Below are 15,247 nucleotides of genomic sequence, written 5' to 3' on the forward strand. Positions count from 1 at the left end.
ATTTATGATTTAAATTGACTTTGCAACTTTGATTTTTACTTTAATGTTATAATTTTATAAGTTCATTTGCTTTCCCTTCCCCATCACATGAACAGGGCTACATATTCTTTCTGCACTGGGTGCTAGAAAGGGGAGAGCATTTTGCATTCCTGTCCCAAATATGTAAACAAGCCAGGAAGATCATTACACCCTCATCATGCCAGTGCTTGTGTTCCAGTGCAAATATTTATGTGCTCTGAGCTGACTGGTTCTTAAAGCTAGAAGTGCTCCACCAAAAAGGCATTAGAGGGGGGAAAAGGTGAAAATAAAAAAAAATTAAAAAAGGAGAGGAAAAAAAAATCCTGCAACCCTGCATGACTAGGTTGTATGTTTTATTTGAAGACAACCCTGAGCTAAAAAACATCATACTACTTATGATGTTTCATCTGAAACCAGTAAAAAGGATAATTCCAGAAATCTTGCAGGAGTGAGTCTCACAGTAGTTTGCCTGCACAAATATTTCATTACATGAATTATCACTGAGTTTAATGCCACAAAAATCTACCTGGACAATATCCATATACATTATGAATTCTGTTCCAAAGCAAAATAACCAACATTTTATTATAATACGCTGACACTTACAATGTGATAAATGCACAGCAGTGCCAATACACTGCCAGAGAATTTCTTGTTCCCAAGTAACACTGCCCCACCAAAATAATAGCTATTTAAGAGCCCCAAAATCTGAATATAGAGTAGATAGTTAATTAGAACACTCCACCCATTTCTACCTAAATTGGTAAAACAAATGGATCAACAGGTTGAGATTCTACCAGACTTCTACTGGGGTAGGAAATCACACCGAAGCCTGCGTAAACATCTAAAGGGTTTTAATAATAGTTGGCTCCAAATGAGAGCTGTAAACCCCAACAACCCACAATTTATTTTGGAATTTAAAAAAATCCCCATAGTTCTTTTATAGGAAAGAATTTCCAAAAATATACACACATATATATATATATCTCTCTGTGTGTGTGTATATATATATATCTACACACACACAGATATATATATGTGTATATTTTTATATATATATATATATAACATATATATATAATTCATATATTTTTAAATATATATATATTTTTATATATATATATATATATATATATATATATATATAATATTCCCCCCCCCCCCGGCCACCCTGAGGAAAATGCATGTTATACTTCCACCTGCTGGCCACTTGCTTGGAAGACCATATGGATCTTACTCTACTAGGTGGAGTGAGCAACTCACGAAGTCCTTCCAGGCAATGCATGAGGAACCTGACAGGTCACTTTCCCAGTGAAACTATTCTAAGATGCATTTTCTGTTTTGTGAAAATTGCCCTTCTTTTTAACATAGAGGTTTTCAAAAAAAGCTCCCCACTATTTCTAAGTATGCCTGAGCAGAGGAGGCTTTACAGTCCTGGCAACAAAGGAGGATCTGGAATGCAACTTGCAGATTTCTAGCTCCCTTACGTTCTGAATTATGATCCACTGAGGTAGCAAGCTGAGAAATCCCTTTACCTGGTACAACCTGTCTTTCTCAATGACTGAGCAATCTTTGAAAGAGTAAGTGCAACTGAGGTGACAGTGCTCCTGTGCCTCCTCTGTGCATATAAGCAGCAGGAATGGTAGTTCAAATACCAACAGCCCTCCAGAATCATATCTTTTTCTCATCTCTAAAATGTATTAAATTTTGGCTTCCTTAAAACAGATTTCCTTTAAGATGCCACAATCTGACTAAGAGGTTCTTATACCTTCTGGAAGTCTGTAGCATTGTGGATTTCCCCTAGCCATGACCCACATGGTAGGCAAGATATAACTTGTTCCACTCGAGCTGCTTTTCCTTTCCAGCATACTGCTCAAAGAGAAGCTTGAAGCTTTCATGACTTCATCTGAATGATCCACATATTCTTGTTTTCATTTTAACAGAGCAGTCCTTCCTGCTTTTAAAAATCCACTGATTTTATGACCAAAGTGTGGGAAAGTTTTCAGATATTCAGACCATGAAGCATCAGGTGTCATGCAAGATGGTAAACATGACCAAGAACATGAGAGGATGTACATTTCCACATTGGCATGGGACAGCATGAGCCACTACTCCCCTGTTCATGGGTATTTACTCAAAATTAATAATTATGTCAACTTCAAAAAAGACACTTATGAGTGGATGATAGGAAACAACAGGCACTTAAGCATTCTCAAGCATCATCCAAGACTGCGAGGAGAAATAATACTCTTGCAGTACACCTCTAGACACTAACTAAAGATAGGTTCCTGTTTTTCCAGTTGAGGTTTCAGTACCAAATTAAGAGTCTGAAGTCAAGAAGAAGAGAAAAGAAAAAGCAGACATAATTTTGTAATGCAGTATATAGAACTGATTTGTAAACTGCACACCAATCAGTAGCACAAAACATTACTACACTTACCTAGATTTGTGAATTGAAGCCTGCAATAAGCCTGCAAAGGAAATGAAGTATTACAGATACTCACTTTTACTAAAATCATTCTTGCTAGCTCTTCACATACAGGCTTTTCTTCATCCTTCTTCAAACCTCCCAATTCAAACAAGGTGTTGTAATTTTCCAACATTTTGGTCATTATTTTGTTGCAGATCTCCTGTTCTCTTATACCTTCAAATCCAGAGGGCACACTAAAATTGGACAGAACACAAAGCACAATGTTACAGATACTCAACACACAAAAGTTCCTGCACAGAGCCTTTAACATTTCAGCTGTGGATACAAGCTGGATAGCAGGCACAGGAGATTTTGTCTTTCAAAGGAAGATTGCGTCCATGGTGGTAACAAATAGCACGGCTCATCTGCCTCTTTTCTTATTGGTATTAAAATACCATATCTGATGGTCAAACTATCTACTTCACAGAATCTATGTAGAGATCAAATTGAGACAACCACCAAATGAGACACCACCAACTTTGCTAAGAGTTGGATTCACAGCTGCAACACGGTCAGCAAGAGGCGTTTAAATGCTCTGAATTGTTATGGCAAGGGCCAAATTCCTGCAAAAATGGTATCAAATAACCTCAAAGGTATAAAATTAAGAAAATCCACATGATGGGCTGTGTCAGTGTGAGCTGAAATTCCCCCCCCCCCCACCAAAAATAACCAGGCTAGCTCACACTAGAAGCAAGATCTTCACAGCAAGATCTTCACAGCTTCAGATTGACCCCATGGAATACAGCAGATTTCCTAATCTAATCTTTCAGATGCCATTTCTTTTGAAAATAGGCTTAATACTCACAGGGCATTTTAAAACATGGAGATGAAGACTGTCTTCTGCTGAACAGCCTAAAAGATTCATATAAAAAGAGGTTCCTAACCTCCACTTTCTGGAAATATAATCAAGTACTTCACTGCAAAAGCAGCAACTTGCTCCTTTGAAACAGCCTCCTGTGGAGCCAGGAATTGGTTGCCTCACAGCTTAAACAGACACACACAGACAAAAAGGCAAGATACCAACTTGAAGAAGTGTTGTGTTTCAATCCATGCTTTTTTTGCCTCCTTATCTGTTTCACACAACTCTTTCATGTGGTAAAAAATGCATATTATTCACAACAGAGCACACAATTCATTGAAGTATCTAATGGTCATCTGCTGGAATGCAGGCTTTCTTCATGCTTTATTGGACTTTAGTGCCCCAAACTGACTTAAATTCTGTTTTAATGCAAAAGTAAGATCTCTGGAGAATCTTCTTCAGCGTTTAAATTACTCCTTCAATTATCCACTGTACAATATTTCCAGTACACACACTCCCCTCTCAATAATCCACATAATGGCTGCATGGATGTGAATTTTCTAAAGGACCTTAAAGAGACTGCAGATCAGGTGATATACAAAACAGAGGAAAGATTTAAAGGGAAGAAGCAGAGGATCAAAACCAGAAACAAAAAGTTTCAGCTATTTTGTTCCTCTCATGCAACTAGGGGTTGCATGAGAGGAAGAAAAACCCCAAACCCCTAAAGTTAAACAAACTTTATCTCAGCTATTTCACAGGGATGCAACTTAAAAGTAACCCACTGTTTACTATAAATAGCAAACTCAAACTAAATTTTACAAACAACTATCTACTGTAAAATTGTAACTGTAGTTTATTTGTGTCAGCTGTGCATTTCAAGAAGGCAGCTCTGAAAGCACATATTCCTAGAAATTTACCATCAAAACCTGCCTTCTTGTAGAGGTTGCATGTTATTGATCTTTCTTAAAAGGCAGAGAATCCCACTGCAGCAGAATGCATCTTTGTAAGCTCCAGAAGAGAATGTTTACTGCTACAGTCAAAGATGGACTTGAACTTCATAAGGTTCTTGTTAGCTCACTCTTCCAGTCTATCCAGGTCTGCCACCCTTCCCCACTCAGTTTCAGGGGGAAGTACAGGCTACTTCATCCTGGTACATTCGATCCCCTCATTCAGACCACTTAAGAGGATGTTAGACAGCATAAAATTGCCAACTGTACAATGAGTCAGCCTCAGCTAATTGATTTCATTAGTGTGGAGCCTGGCCTCAAATTAAATAAAGCAAAAAATGGGACAATTTATGTTGACGAATGTGCCGATTAACTTTGGGCCAATTCACTTCAAAGAATGTCACATATTCACTAAAAGACAATAACTGTATGTATGCAATAGGCCCATACAACCATCTTGATTTAAGAAACTCCTCTTCCCACGCTAAATGATGTGCTACAGAATTAGCACAGGGCAGATCTTGCTTGGTAGTTTGGGGAAGTCCTGGCTGCTACGTTCCTGATGTCTTCCTCCAAAACAGGGTACCACTGAAAGGAACCTGACACCCCTATGAATCTCATTCCTAGAACATGGACTGGAAATGTACTACAGTGAGTTCAAGTCAAAACAAAGACCCACGATAGATTTTAGAGCAGACCCTAAAACACATCTTCTGGGAACTACAGTCAATACCTCCTGGCAACAGCTAACACAAACCATAACCCCCACTGCCAGGTTGAATAACAGTCCAGACTATAAGATTTCCACAAAGCATAGGCAGAACACAAGGCTAAAGTTCTTGGGTTTAGTCTTTTAATAACTGCTCTCTGAATGTAACTAAACAGAGCATCATTAATTGGTCCATTTCAATAGCAGAGTAACTAACTTTATCCACTACCATCTTTCTGCCACTTAAACAGGTAAATTTTACAAGTTTTCTAGTTTGTTTTTCCCTTTAATTGCTAGTATTGGACCTCTATCATGGTAAAGACTACGACTTTTTGAGCTATCCATGGCCATCTTTTCCTTGCAAGAGAGCTTCAGCTCAGCATATATAAGACATTCAGATTGTGAGCACACACCTCCTTCCATATTTACACAAGTTAAAACCCATCTGTTGCTATAGTACATGATCTGCCAGCCTGACTAGACTTTTCTGGAAAAGTGTGCAAATAAAGATTATCCTACTTCAGCTTTTCTTAGTCTGAAAGTTGTGATATCTACACATTTCACTTCAACTCACTAGAAAATCCCAGTCATATGAGGAAGTATTCTCTCATAATACCACTTTTATGATTCACACTCTACTCCTTGGAAACTCTTCATACTCTTTTGTGAAGACCTTGTTAAAAGATTACAGTAAAGATGTGTTCATAGTCATGGTTCCTTTACGTCTAATGTGCATGTTAATTAGACATCATAATTGTGTTCCTTTTGGAGTTAGATGCACATCTTACTCCACTTACAAAATCCTCAATGGTGGGACTTGATCCCTTTATAGCCATGGATACACAAACTACTTCAGCAGCAGCACAAAAACAGTAGCAGTACATCAGCTTCATTACCAGAAACATATTTTCTAGGGGCCATAAACCTGTAATTTTTGTGGTCATTTATAGAAGAAAAGAATGTTTATGGGTTTAGGTCTGTCTTAGAGATTTGAGCTGGAAAACTCACACAGAATTCCCAGAGTAGCCTGCAAAGTCATTAACAGATACATAGCACAGGAGCACAGGCATGGACTGTCACTCCTAGAAAATATGTTTCTGGTAGTGGAGCTGATGTTCTGGCGCAGCTACTTAAGTAGCTTGTACATCCATGGCTGTAAATGCTTCAGTGATAGCAGAAGAGGTAACGTTTTTAAATGAAAGGGAGTAGATTTAGATTAAGGAAGTTCCTCAACTGAAACTTTAAGGGTGAATATTCACCAGGAGAATGAAAGACTTGAGATGGAATTTGGCTAAGCACATTTATGGAGACAGCAATGCATCTTTAGCAATTCTCTGTTTATTTTACATTATTAGGCCACTCAATGGAATCCAGATGACAAAGCTGAGGACTTTCATGCGGAACGTCAGACCAGATTTTACTTTGTACAGATTCAGCAACACACTGGAAATCTTTCTGAATCTCTGAAATTCCTTCAGCTACCCTACAGATGATCTACGTTTTCTCCATTCATAATGACAATCTACCTTTTCTCTACACCTAATGCTTTCCTGTACAACCCTTCAGGTAACTTCTGTGACACAGAAATAACTGCATCTAACCCTAGCAGCTTAACTGGATACCTGCATTTTCCAGCCACTTTAGGGGTGGAGTGGAGCAATCCCTCACAACAGGCTTAATCTCTGTTGGAATGGAACACATTGAGGTTAGTGAGTGTTTGAAAGGTGGAAGCCAGATCGTTCTTTGAGAGAAAGCTGCAAAAAAGGGTGCAAACAGATCCCCTACTTACTCTGTAACTGGTAGACCTCACATTTCTTACCATTCTAATCAAGGAAAGGATGAGTATAGCAGCTGCTCTGATACTCAGCTCCAAGAGAACAGACAGAGGGAGAGAAAACTGAGCTGGTCCTTTCCTCCCTCTTCAGCACAAGCTGTGAGAATCAAGCAGGGACACACAGCAGGCCATACCTAAGGTTATGGCTCTACAAGAGCTGAAATTCAAGCCAATGGACAACAGCTTTCTCCAAGAGTGACTATGCTGGAAGTGTTAATACTCCACACAGGTTAGCTCACTGACAGAAATTAAAACTATTTATGTCCCTGTATGTTCATGTTCATTGTTCCTCAAGGGCTGTATTTCTCTGTATTCTTGGCCTTTGACTTCCATCACAATAAATCTGGACAATCCAAGTTGGAAAAAAACAGTGCACTAAATCACAAATTATCTTATTTTCCTTTTTTTTTATTTTTTTGAGCTGTTTGACCTTGCCCTTTATATTTTCCCATACCTTACATCACACTTCATTACATGGAATGTAAATAGCCATTTTCTCCCCTCTTCTATTCGTTGAGAGATAAAGGAAGCATAAGATAATCTTTAATTGAAAAAGCATCAGTGCAGTTTATCAACGTGCAGGTAAGGAAGCAGGGAGGAGATAAAAGCAATAAAGTGGATGAGACAAAAATAATAAAGGCTGAAAGTTTAGGGGATTAAATAAATTACAGAGAACATGACACAGAAAAACAGAATGAGATTAAAAGAACTATAACTAAGTTAAATGTCTGGAAAGTGGCCCAACAGGGAGTTTTATTCAACTGTTAAACAGTTTCATTTAATGGAGTAGGAGATAATATATTTAAATAGCTACAATTTCACTGAAAATACCTTGTACAAAGTAATCTTTCAAATCCGATGACTGAACTTAACTCCCTATGTATCTCTTATGTCTTAGCTCTTGAATGCCAGCCAGCAAGTGTTCTGCAGACAAGTCTGGGGTTAAGATGCTCTTGGTGCACAGGAGTGTTGCAGCAGAAACGTTCTCACTCGTGTGCTCTTGTGCCTGAAAATAACTGCTCTTGCTGCTGCTGCAAGCTTTGCTAGCATGTACAACATATTGTCTTCACCACAAACACCAAGGAACTAGTGAGTTCAGAAAGAAGTCTTAGGAGACCAGTGGAACCCCATAACACCCAGACCAGTTTCTGAATATACCAGAAGGATAAAGAGCCCAGAATCATCAGTGTTTTGACAACAGATACCAGATCACAAGGACAAATCTGCTGAGAGCATGAAGCATCCATCTCTAGAAATTATGCACCACTAGGAGCTGCAGAGCAGTCCTTTTCCCCCAGATATCCTTTCTCAAAGCCCTCCTCAGAGAAGTATCCATATTATCTGATGGCAAAGGAAGAAAGCTGTATGAGCACAAGCCTCCTTGCATTTACACAGTCTGAAGGCCTTTCATTGTTACACTCCTGTTCTGCTGTCAACAGAAAACTGACCATTTAGCAAAAAAGCAAGAGGTGGAAGAACAAGTCAAATCCCACTGAGCTCAAACAACAGCTTTAGAGCTAAAATTTATCACAAAGCTTCAATGGTTGTTTCCATTTAATCACCCTGACAAGTGAGCGTTCTGAGCTATACTTCTGGCCATCTGCTCTATTACACCCTTTGCCAACATATGGGGAAAAGTGAAACCCCTTTGCCAACATATGGGGAAAAGTGAAACCCCCAACTTACTGAAAGCAGTTTGGTCCAAATACAGTGGCAAGATTGCAAAGGTTCATCCTGTTCTCTACATGATGTTCAGCAACCTTTATCAGGAACTGGCACAGATACTTCAGCAGGCAGTAATGAGCATCAGGCAGTTCTTGAAGGAGTTCTTTCAAGTTACTTTCCTTCTGCATGTCATTTCTAGTGTCTAGGAAAAACAAGAGAAGAAAGAACATATGTATATGGTTTTCTACATTGCTGCCAATTTATTTATATGGGTAAGCAAGTACTTTTAAAAAAAAAGTAATTTGTATCAACCAAAATCTTGGGTTTAGATGTTAAAAGCAAAAATTCAAAACCAACTCAGTATTTACTTCCCTTATGCCAAAATAGGATGCCTTAACACTTGGAAATATTAGTATCTACTCCCCATCGGAATGAAATTTCACTGAAGCCCTCACATATGCAGAGTTCTTGGTGGTTTCTGCAATGGCATTTTTGGACAGAAGACATCAAGTGCTAAAGGTTTTCCTCACTGATCTAATTATAAGCAGTATCCATTAGCATGAGGGCAGCTGTGCATTTATAGTGCTTTTTCATTTATTTATCAGCCTGATGGTGGCAATGCTATATATGACTGCTGTTGGGTAATTGATTTTTCCCTAGAGGTGCACTTACAGTTTTAAAAACAGTTCTAGTGGTTAGAAGGATGTCTTTACTCTATAAAGCCAAAGTGAGCTCACACTAAATGCTAACCCTCTGTGTTCTCTGTAACAGACTGCCTTGTCAGAGAGTAGCTTACCATGGGGATACAGACATCCTCCTCATGCTCAGGGTAAGGTATTTTTTTCACTCAGAGGATGTTATGAACTCTAGAAAGGAGATTCACTCAGCATTCAGTCACAAAAAACCTTGCTCAGTCTTCATGACTCATTTTTAGTCAAGAAGATACAATAAAATAGGCTGTATCTGAAACAGTTCAGCAACTAGTTCCTGACTCTGCTGTACACCCTGATATCAGCACACAGAGAAGACCAGCAGGAAAACACCTCTTGACTTGTGCTGCAGAAACAAAGAACATTTTCCATTTCCCAACATTTTTGTGAAGAACAAATGAGAAACAAAGCAAAAACTCTAAACACAGTGTAAGTCTCATACAAAAGCTTCAGAAGTTTTATCTTTGTTTTTACTTTATGTTTCCCAGAAATATTCCAGGGCCGTATTGCACAGCATTCCGGGGGTTGAGTGCTTTCAAAAGCGGTTAGCTGTGTAAATTAGCAGTCTATATAAAAATATCTTAAAATGATACCTGAGAACTCAACCATTAAGTTGCAATATGATTTTGTGTTTTATAACCAGACATTTTTGTGGCTAATTCAACAAGTCCAAGTGCCGGGTGCTGCACTTCGGCCACAACAACCCCATGCAGAGCTACAGGCTGGGGTCAGAGTGGCTGGAGAGCAGCCAGGCAGAAAGGGTCCTGGGGGTACTGGTTGACAGCAGCTGAACATGAGCCAGCAGTGTGCCCAGGTGGTCAAGAGAGCCAATGGCAACCTGGCCTGCATCAGGCATAGTGTGGCCAGCAGGAGCAGGGAGGTCATTGTACCCCTGTACACAGCACTGGTTAGGCCACACCTTGAGTACTGTGTCCAGTTCTGGGCCCCTCAGTTTAGGAAAGATGTTGAATTGCTGGAGCATGTCCAGAGAAGGGCAACGAGGCTGGGGAGAGGCCTTGAGCACAAGCCCTATGAGGAGAGGCTGAGGGAGCTGGGACTGTTTAGCCTGGAGAAGAGAAGGCTCAGGGGAGACCTCATTGCTGTCTACAACTACCTGAAGGGAGGTTGTAGCCAGGAGGGGGTTGGTCTCTTCTCCCAGGCAACCAGCACCAGAACAAGAGGACACAGTCTCAAGCTGCGCCAGGGGAGGTTTAGGCTGGAGGTGAGGAGAAAGTTCTTCACAGAGAGAGTGGTTGGCCATTGGAATGTGCTGCCCAGGGAGGTGGTGGAGTCACCATCCCTGGAGGTGTTCAAGAGGGGATTGGATGTGGCACTTGGTGCCATGGTTTAGATAGGCATGAGGTGTAGGGTGACAGGTTGGACTCGATGATCCTTGAGGCCTCTTCCAACCTTCTTGATTCTTAATAAACAGGATCTATCCCCCACATACTTTGGGAAACAAATAAGATTTGTATGTATGTATTGGCCACTTCATACAGTTGAACTTGTGGTATTTCATCTGCTTCCAAGTTTAGGTTTCCTGCCTTACGTGACAGGTGTAACACAGCATATGGTGAGAGAAGACATTTTAAGTTTTATCTTTACATAAAATTACTTTTTTATGCATGCGTTTGGTACCACAGACTTAATATGAATTCTTTTCTAACAACAGGCCAAACTTCAAAATGTCAGCTGAATTACAAGACCAAACATTTCAAGCAACTGATTAATTACATCCTTTTACTCTACACCTAAGAAATAAGCTCCTTCAGAAAAATCGAACACCAAACATGAACGAAGATGAGCAAAAAATCTTGCTGTATTTATTTCAAAATGTTTTAGAGCTATGCAGAACAAAACCAATCGTGACTTCACTACTATGAGTCAGCTTGATAACAGTAAGAATTTTTATTTCTGCAGGAAGGTTTCAGGATGCTTTTGAAGGCTGCATTAAATGGAATATCAGCAGGGAATTTAATTGGATTTGTATTTGCACTCATCAAAGTGGACTGGACAGTCTCTGACTTGATTAATAATTATGTTTTCATGAAGCTTAAGAAAAAACAAAAGAAAACTAATTTCCAAATTGTGAGAACATTAAAGTTCACTTCCTAACAGACTTGAGATAACAAAACAACTAGTACATAGTGTTTTCTAGCGTAAATTGCTTGCAGTTATGATAAGGAAAGCCAAAGTCACCTCTAAAAAAAAAAAAAAATCACGTCTTCCACCACCACCAGCACCCCACAATCCAATTAGGTAATGCCCTTGAGAACTAACTGCCTCTCTAAGCCTTCCCTGGGGCTTTAGATTGACAGATACTTTTTCATTTACTGAAGGATTTTCCAACCCCTCCAAACTAGAAAGATGCTAATAACTGCCAAGGAACATTCTGAACATAAGTTTGCACTCTGACAACAAACACAGCTATTGGCCTCATGGCATCAGCTGTATTTGGTGGTGAAGATGTCCCTGTTCATTAACCATGATATATTACATGGTGTGGATCAACATCAGAGATGCTTATCGCTGGGCACAGCCAAACCTTTGTTCATTTCTGTACATTCAAGAACACAGACAGGCATCAGATCATAAGATCTCGAGAAATTACCCCAAATGAAGGACACAGAGACACTGAACAACATGAGGCTGCAAATCCCACTTTTTCAGTCATAAAATTCCTTGTCCTTGTGAAATAGAAGAAAGAAAAATATGGCCTTCCTCTCTTCTGCTTTTCCAGTGAAAAAACAAGGGAAAGAATTCAAGTCTTTCTCCCAATATAATCAAAAAACCAAAACTAATTTGTTAATTCTCCCATTGCTGACACTTATTTAATGGATTTCTGCTTTATTTTTAAAAGTTATGATTGCAATTTGTGGTAAATTTAGGAAGTGACATGCATACACAGTATTCCATGCACTTTGTACATTTTTTTTACCTCTGCTATTCACGACTACATCACTTCAAATAAAACAGCCTTTCAACTTATTACAGAGCAAACCCAGTCTTGAGTCATGACAATCAATTGCTTGGAGCATTCCTCCCCCTTTTTTCCACCTGCTAGACAATTTTTCAATTTGCTTCCAAAACATTCACTATGGCTTACTTAGTTGGTACTGACCATCAGAGAAATGCTAAAGCACCAGAACTGTTTTAGCTGCCACGCAGACAAGCATCAAATATACCAAAGCACTACATTTATGTACATGCTTAATCTTGTGAAGTGCAAGGTGGAAGTCAAGACTGCCAAGTGCAGTTGTACTTATCCAGCCAGATTACAGAGAGTGGCATGAAGGTCAGCATATGCTTCAGTCTCTCCAGCATCCTTAGATGAGACAAACAACCTTGTCAATGATGGAAACAGAAGAGTATCAGATTTTCATAGGTAATTTAGTCATATTTTCAGATATGTCCTGCTACCAACAGAGATGTGATTTTCAAGCACAGCACATGAAGGTCTTTTGAAAATCTTGCCCAATATTGGTGTAGTGGTCTGAACCACATAATATTCCCCACTCTCAGCATCATGAATTTATGACTACAGCATTTTGGGCTATGTGGTGTCACAGCCCTGGACAGGAGAATCTCTCTCCAGCTTTTCCAGTCCTGGAGCAGGCAGCTGTGGTTTTGCCTGTTATGGGATTCGGATAGGTATTCCTTTCCCTTTCCCTTCTGTTTTCTATATATACTGCTGTAATCTGATATTCTTGTAGCAGAGGAGTTAAATATTCTGGGTAAATCAACTGAAAACTCTCCCTCTGCCTTTTTTACCCCTCCCCTTCTTATCTCCTGCTAAGGAGAGAGGAGAGAGGAGATGGGACAAGGAGTGGGAGGAGTGGGGGAGTTTAGCCCTTGCACTAAACCAAGAGAAAAGGAGGAAGAATGACAGTTAAGGGAAAAATGCTCCTAAGGCAGTCACAGGCATTGGGGTTTTCATTTTGGGAGCCTGCCAGAAGCTGTGTGAAGCAGACAACACCTCAGAAAAGATCTGCAAGTGAAGCCTAGCTAGATGAGCAGCCAGAAAGGGCATGAAACCAGGGAATGGGACAATGATTTACATGCTGAGGAATGGAACGAAACCAGCAGTCTCAGGTCACATCTAGGCTCAGCAGTCACAGAATCATAAAATCACAGAGGTCAATTCCAAGATCATCAAGTCCAGCTGTTGACCTTAACACCGCCATGGCCATTAAACCATGTCACAAAGTGCCATGTCTGTCTGTTTGCTGAACACAGAGCACAGTGTGACACAGGCAGAGGACCAAGGAAGCCAGGAAGGGCAGTGTGGCACCTCAGACATGAGTTAGGGACTCACTACTGAGGGGCAAATCAAGGAGACAACTGAAAAGGACAGGCAGCCTCTCTAAAAATGTTAATTAACTAGAAACAGGAGCCTCGACAGTGTAGGAGGCACAGACATATTTGCAAGGGTGGTTTCAGTCTTATTTAATTTCAGTATACACCCACAGATCACAACAAGAGGGACATATTTTCCAATGGTTCATCCTATTTCTGAACATATTGAGTTTCTGTGATATGCTACAGGCATAGTCTAAAATTCCCCAATCCATCTTTTTGCATGCTGCTTCTCCTGCTGCAAAGCACGCTGCCTAAAGGTATGGATGCCTGCAGACACGTGTGCAGTTACTTTGCTCATGCCTTGAATAGTCTGACCCCAAACAACTCCAAGCTGAAAGCAGTGAAACCACAACAGTGCAGTGCTGTGCCCCTAATTATCTCTGTTGTGAGGTAAAGAAGAGAGTCTAAGGCTCAGTGTCATACTACCACGACTGCTTAGCTTTCAGCTGCCTTGCATTCTACCTTCCTGAAGAGCAGAGAGAAAAGCTTGCATCTGTCTGTAGCTATCAACATGCCCTAGGAAATTAATCTTTGGCACACAGGCAGCAGGTTGTACATTGCAGTACCACTACGCCCACTGAGCTGTTGGAGGAATCAAAGCATTTCTTTCTACCTCCACAATCTGCAGGAAGTGGGACTCCAGTTTCTCTCTTCCAAGAAGCAATCTGCTTCAGACATAATCCTGCCTCAGAGGGGAAAAAAAAGTAATAAATCACACCTTGTTGCCATCAGTAGCAGAAATGCTGGGAGTCCTCATCAAAAGAAGGCTGCCATCACAATCCAGCTTGAGACCCCTCACTCTGCATCATTATGGCACTTTGCAGAGCTGTATTTATGCTTTATCCCAATATATCGGGAGCATGGCACTCTCATTTCTTTTGCAGTTCTGCTGTCATCACTTGCATAAGAAATCCTGTTCCAAGAGTTTTTACTCCATAACAAACATCTGCATGTGGGAAACAGAACTTATTTCTCTAGTTTGGAACTAGTCCTGCCCAACCCAAAATGACAATAAAAGCCAAACAAAAAGGTTAAAAGGATGTTTTAAGAGTCTGAAGAACCACAGACATCTAGTGAATCCAATTTGTCACACTGCTGCAGTTATTGTGGTTAAAGAGTCAGTTCTCATGTATTCATTTTCACAGTCATTGTTCAGGTTGAAATTTGACCTCGAAAGCCTAAATTTTTGGTTCTGCTTGTTTATGTAACTCAAACAACTGCTGGCTACTAAGTGTTCTCTCAAGTGACCTGCTGATGCAGAAGGGAACTGTTCCTTCCCTTCCATCACCTCCCATCCTTCTCCCTGAAACTAGGAGGGCTGCTTACAGACACCAGACAAAACCTTGCCAGCCACAGCAGGTTGTGAGCAGAAGGTATGCACAACAGAACTCATATCCAGCTGCTGCTCACTGTAAAATAAAATTTCTCTAGGACAGAGAAATGCCAAGAAGCCAGTGATCAAATTGCACTGAACTTAATTAGACTGAGTACTACAGGAAGACATGAGCCCATATTGCTCTGTATAGTCACTGGAGGAAGGAAGGCAACAATGGCAACAAAGAAATTCACATAAAGAAAAGCTTTATGCCAAAAAGGAAAAGTACAATAGCAACACGTCTTGATGAAAGCAAGTGACCTGTGAAAGGGCATAAGAGCTGTGCACACAGTTCCCAGTATGTACAAATGTCTTAAGACTCAGTGATTATGATCAAAAGATAAGGAATGAAAAGCCAGAA

General features: G+C 40.1%; 1 protein-coding gene across 1 annotated transcript in view; it reads right to left on the bottom strand.

Moving 5' to 3' along the window:
• FAM13A (family with sequence similarity 13 member A) overlaps window positions 1-15,247 on the bottom strand; it is a 114,840-nt gene that overhangs the window by 90,567 nt on the left and 9,026 nt on the right. Inside the window, exons 4-5 of the mRNA XM_054383266.1 lie at window positions 8,464-8,644; window positions 2,523-2,682 (exon numbers count right to left, since the gene is read on the bottom strand). Coding sequence (XP_054239241.1) covers window positions 2,523-2,682; window positions 8,464-8,644 — 341 coding nt within the window. The remainder of the gene's footprint in view (window positions 1-2,522; window positions 2,683-8,463; window positions 8,645-15,247) is intronic.

Source organism: Indicator indicator, chromosome 8 (assembly GCF_027791375.1).
Source record: "Indicator indicator isolate 239-I01 chromosome 8, UM_Iind_1.1, whole genome shotgun sequence".
NCBI classification, from domain to species: domain Eukaryota; kingdom Metazoa; phylum Chordata; class Aves; order Piciformes; family Indicatoridae; genus Indicator; species Indicator indicator.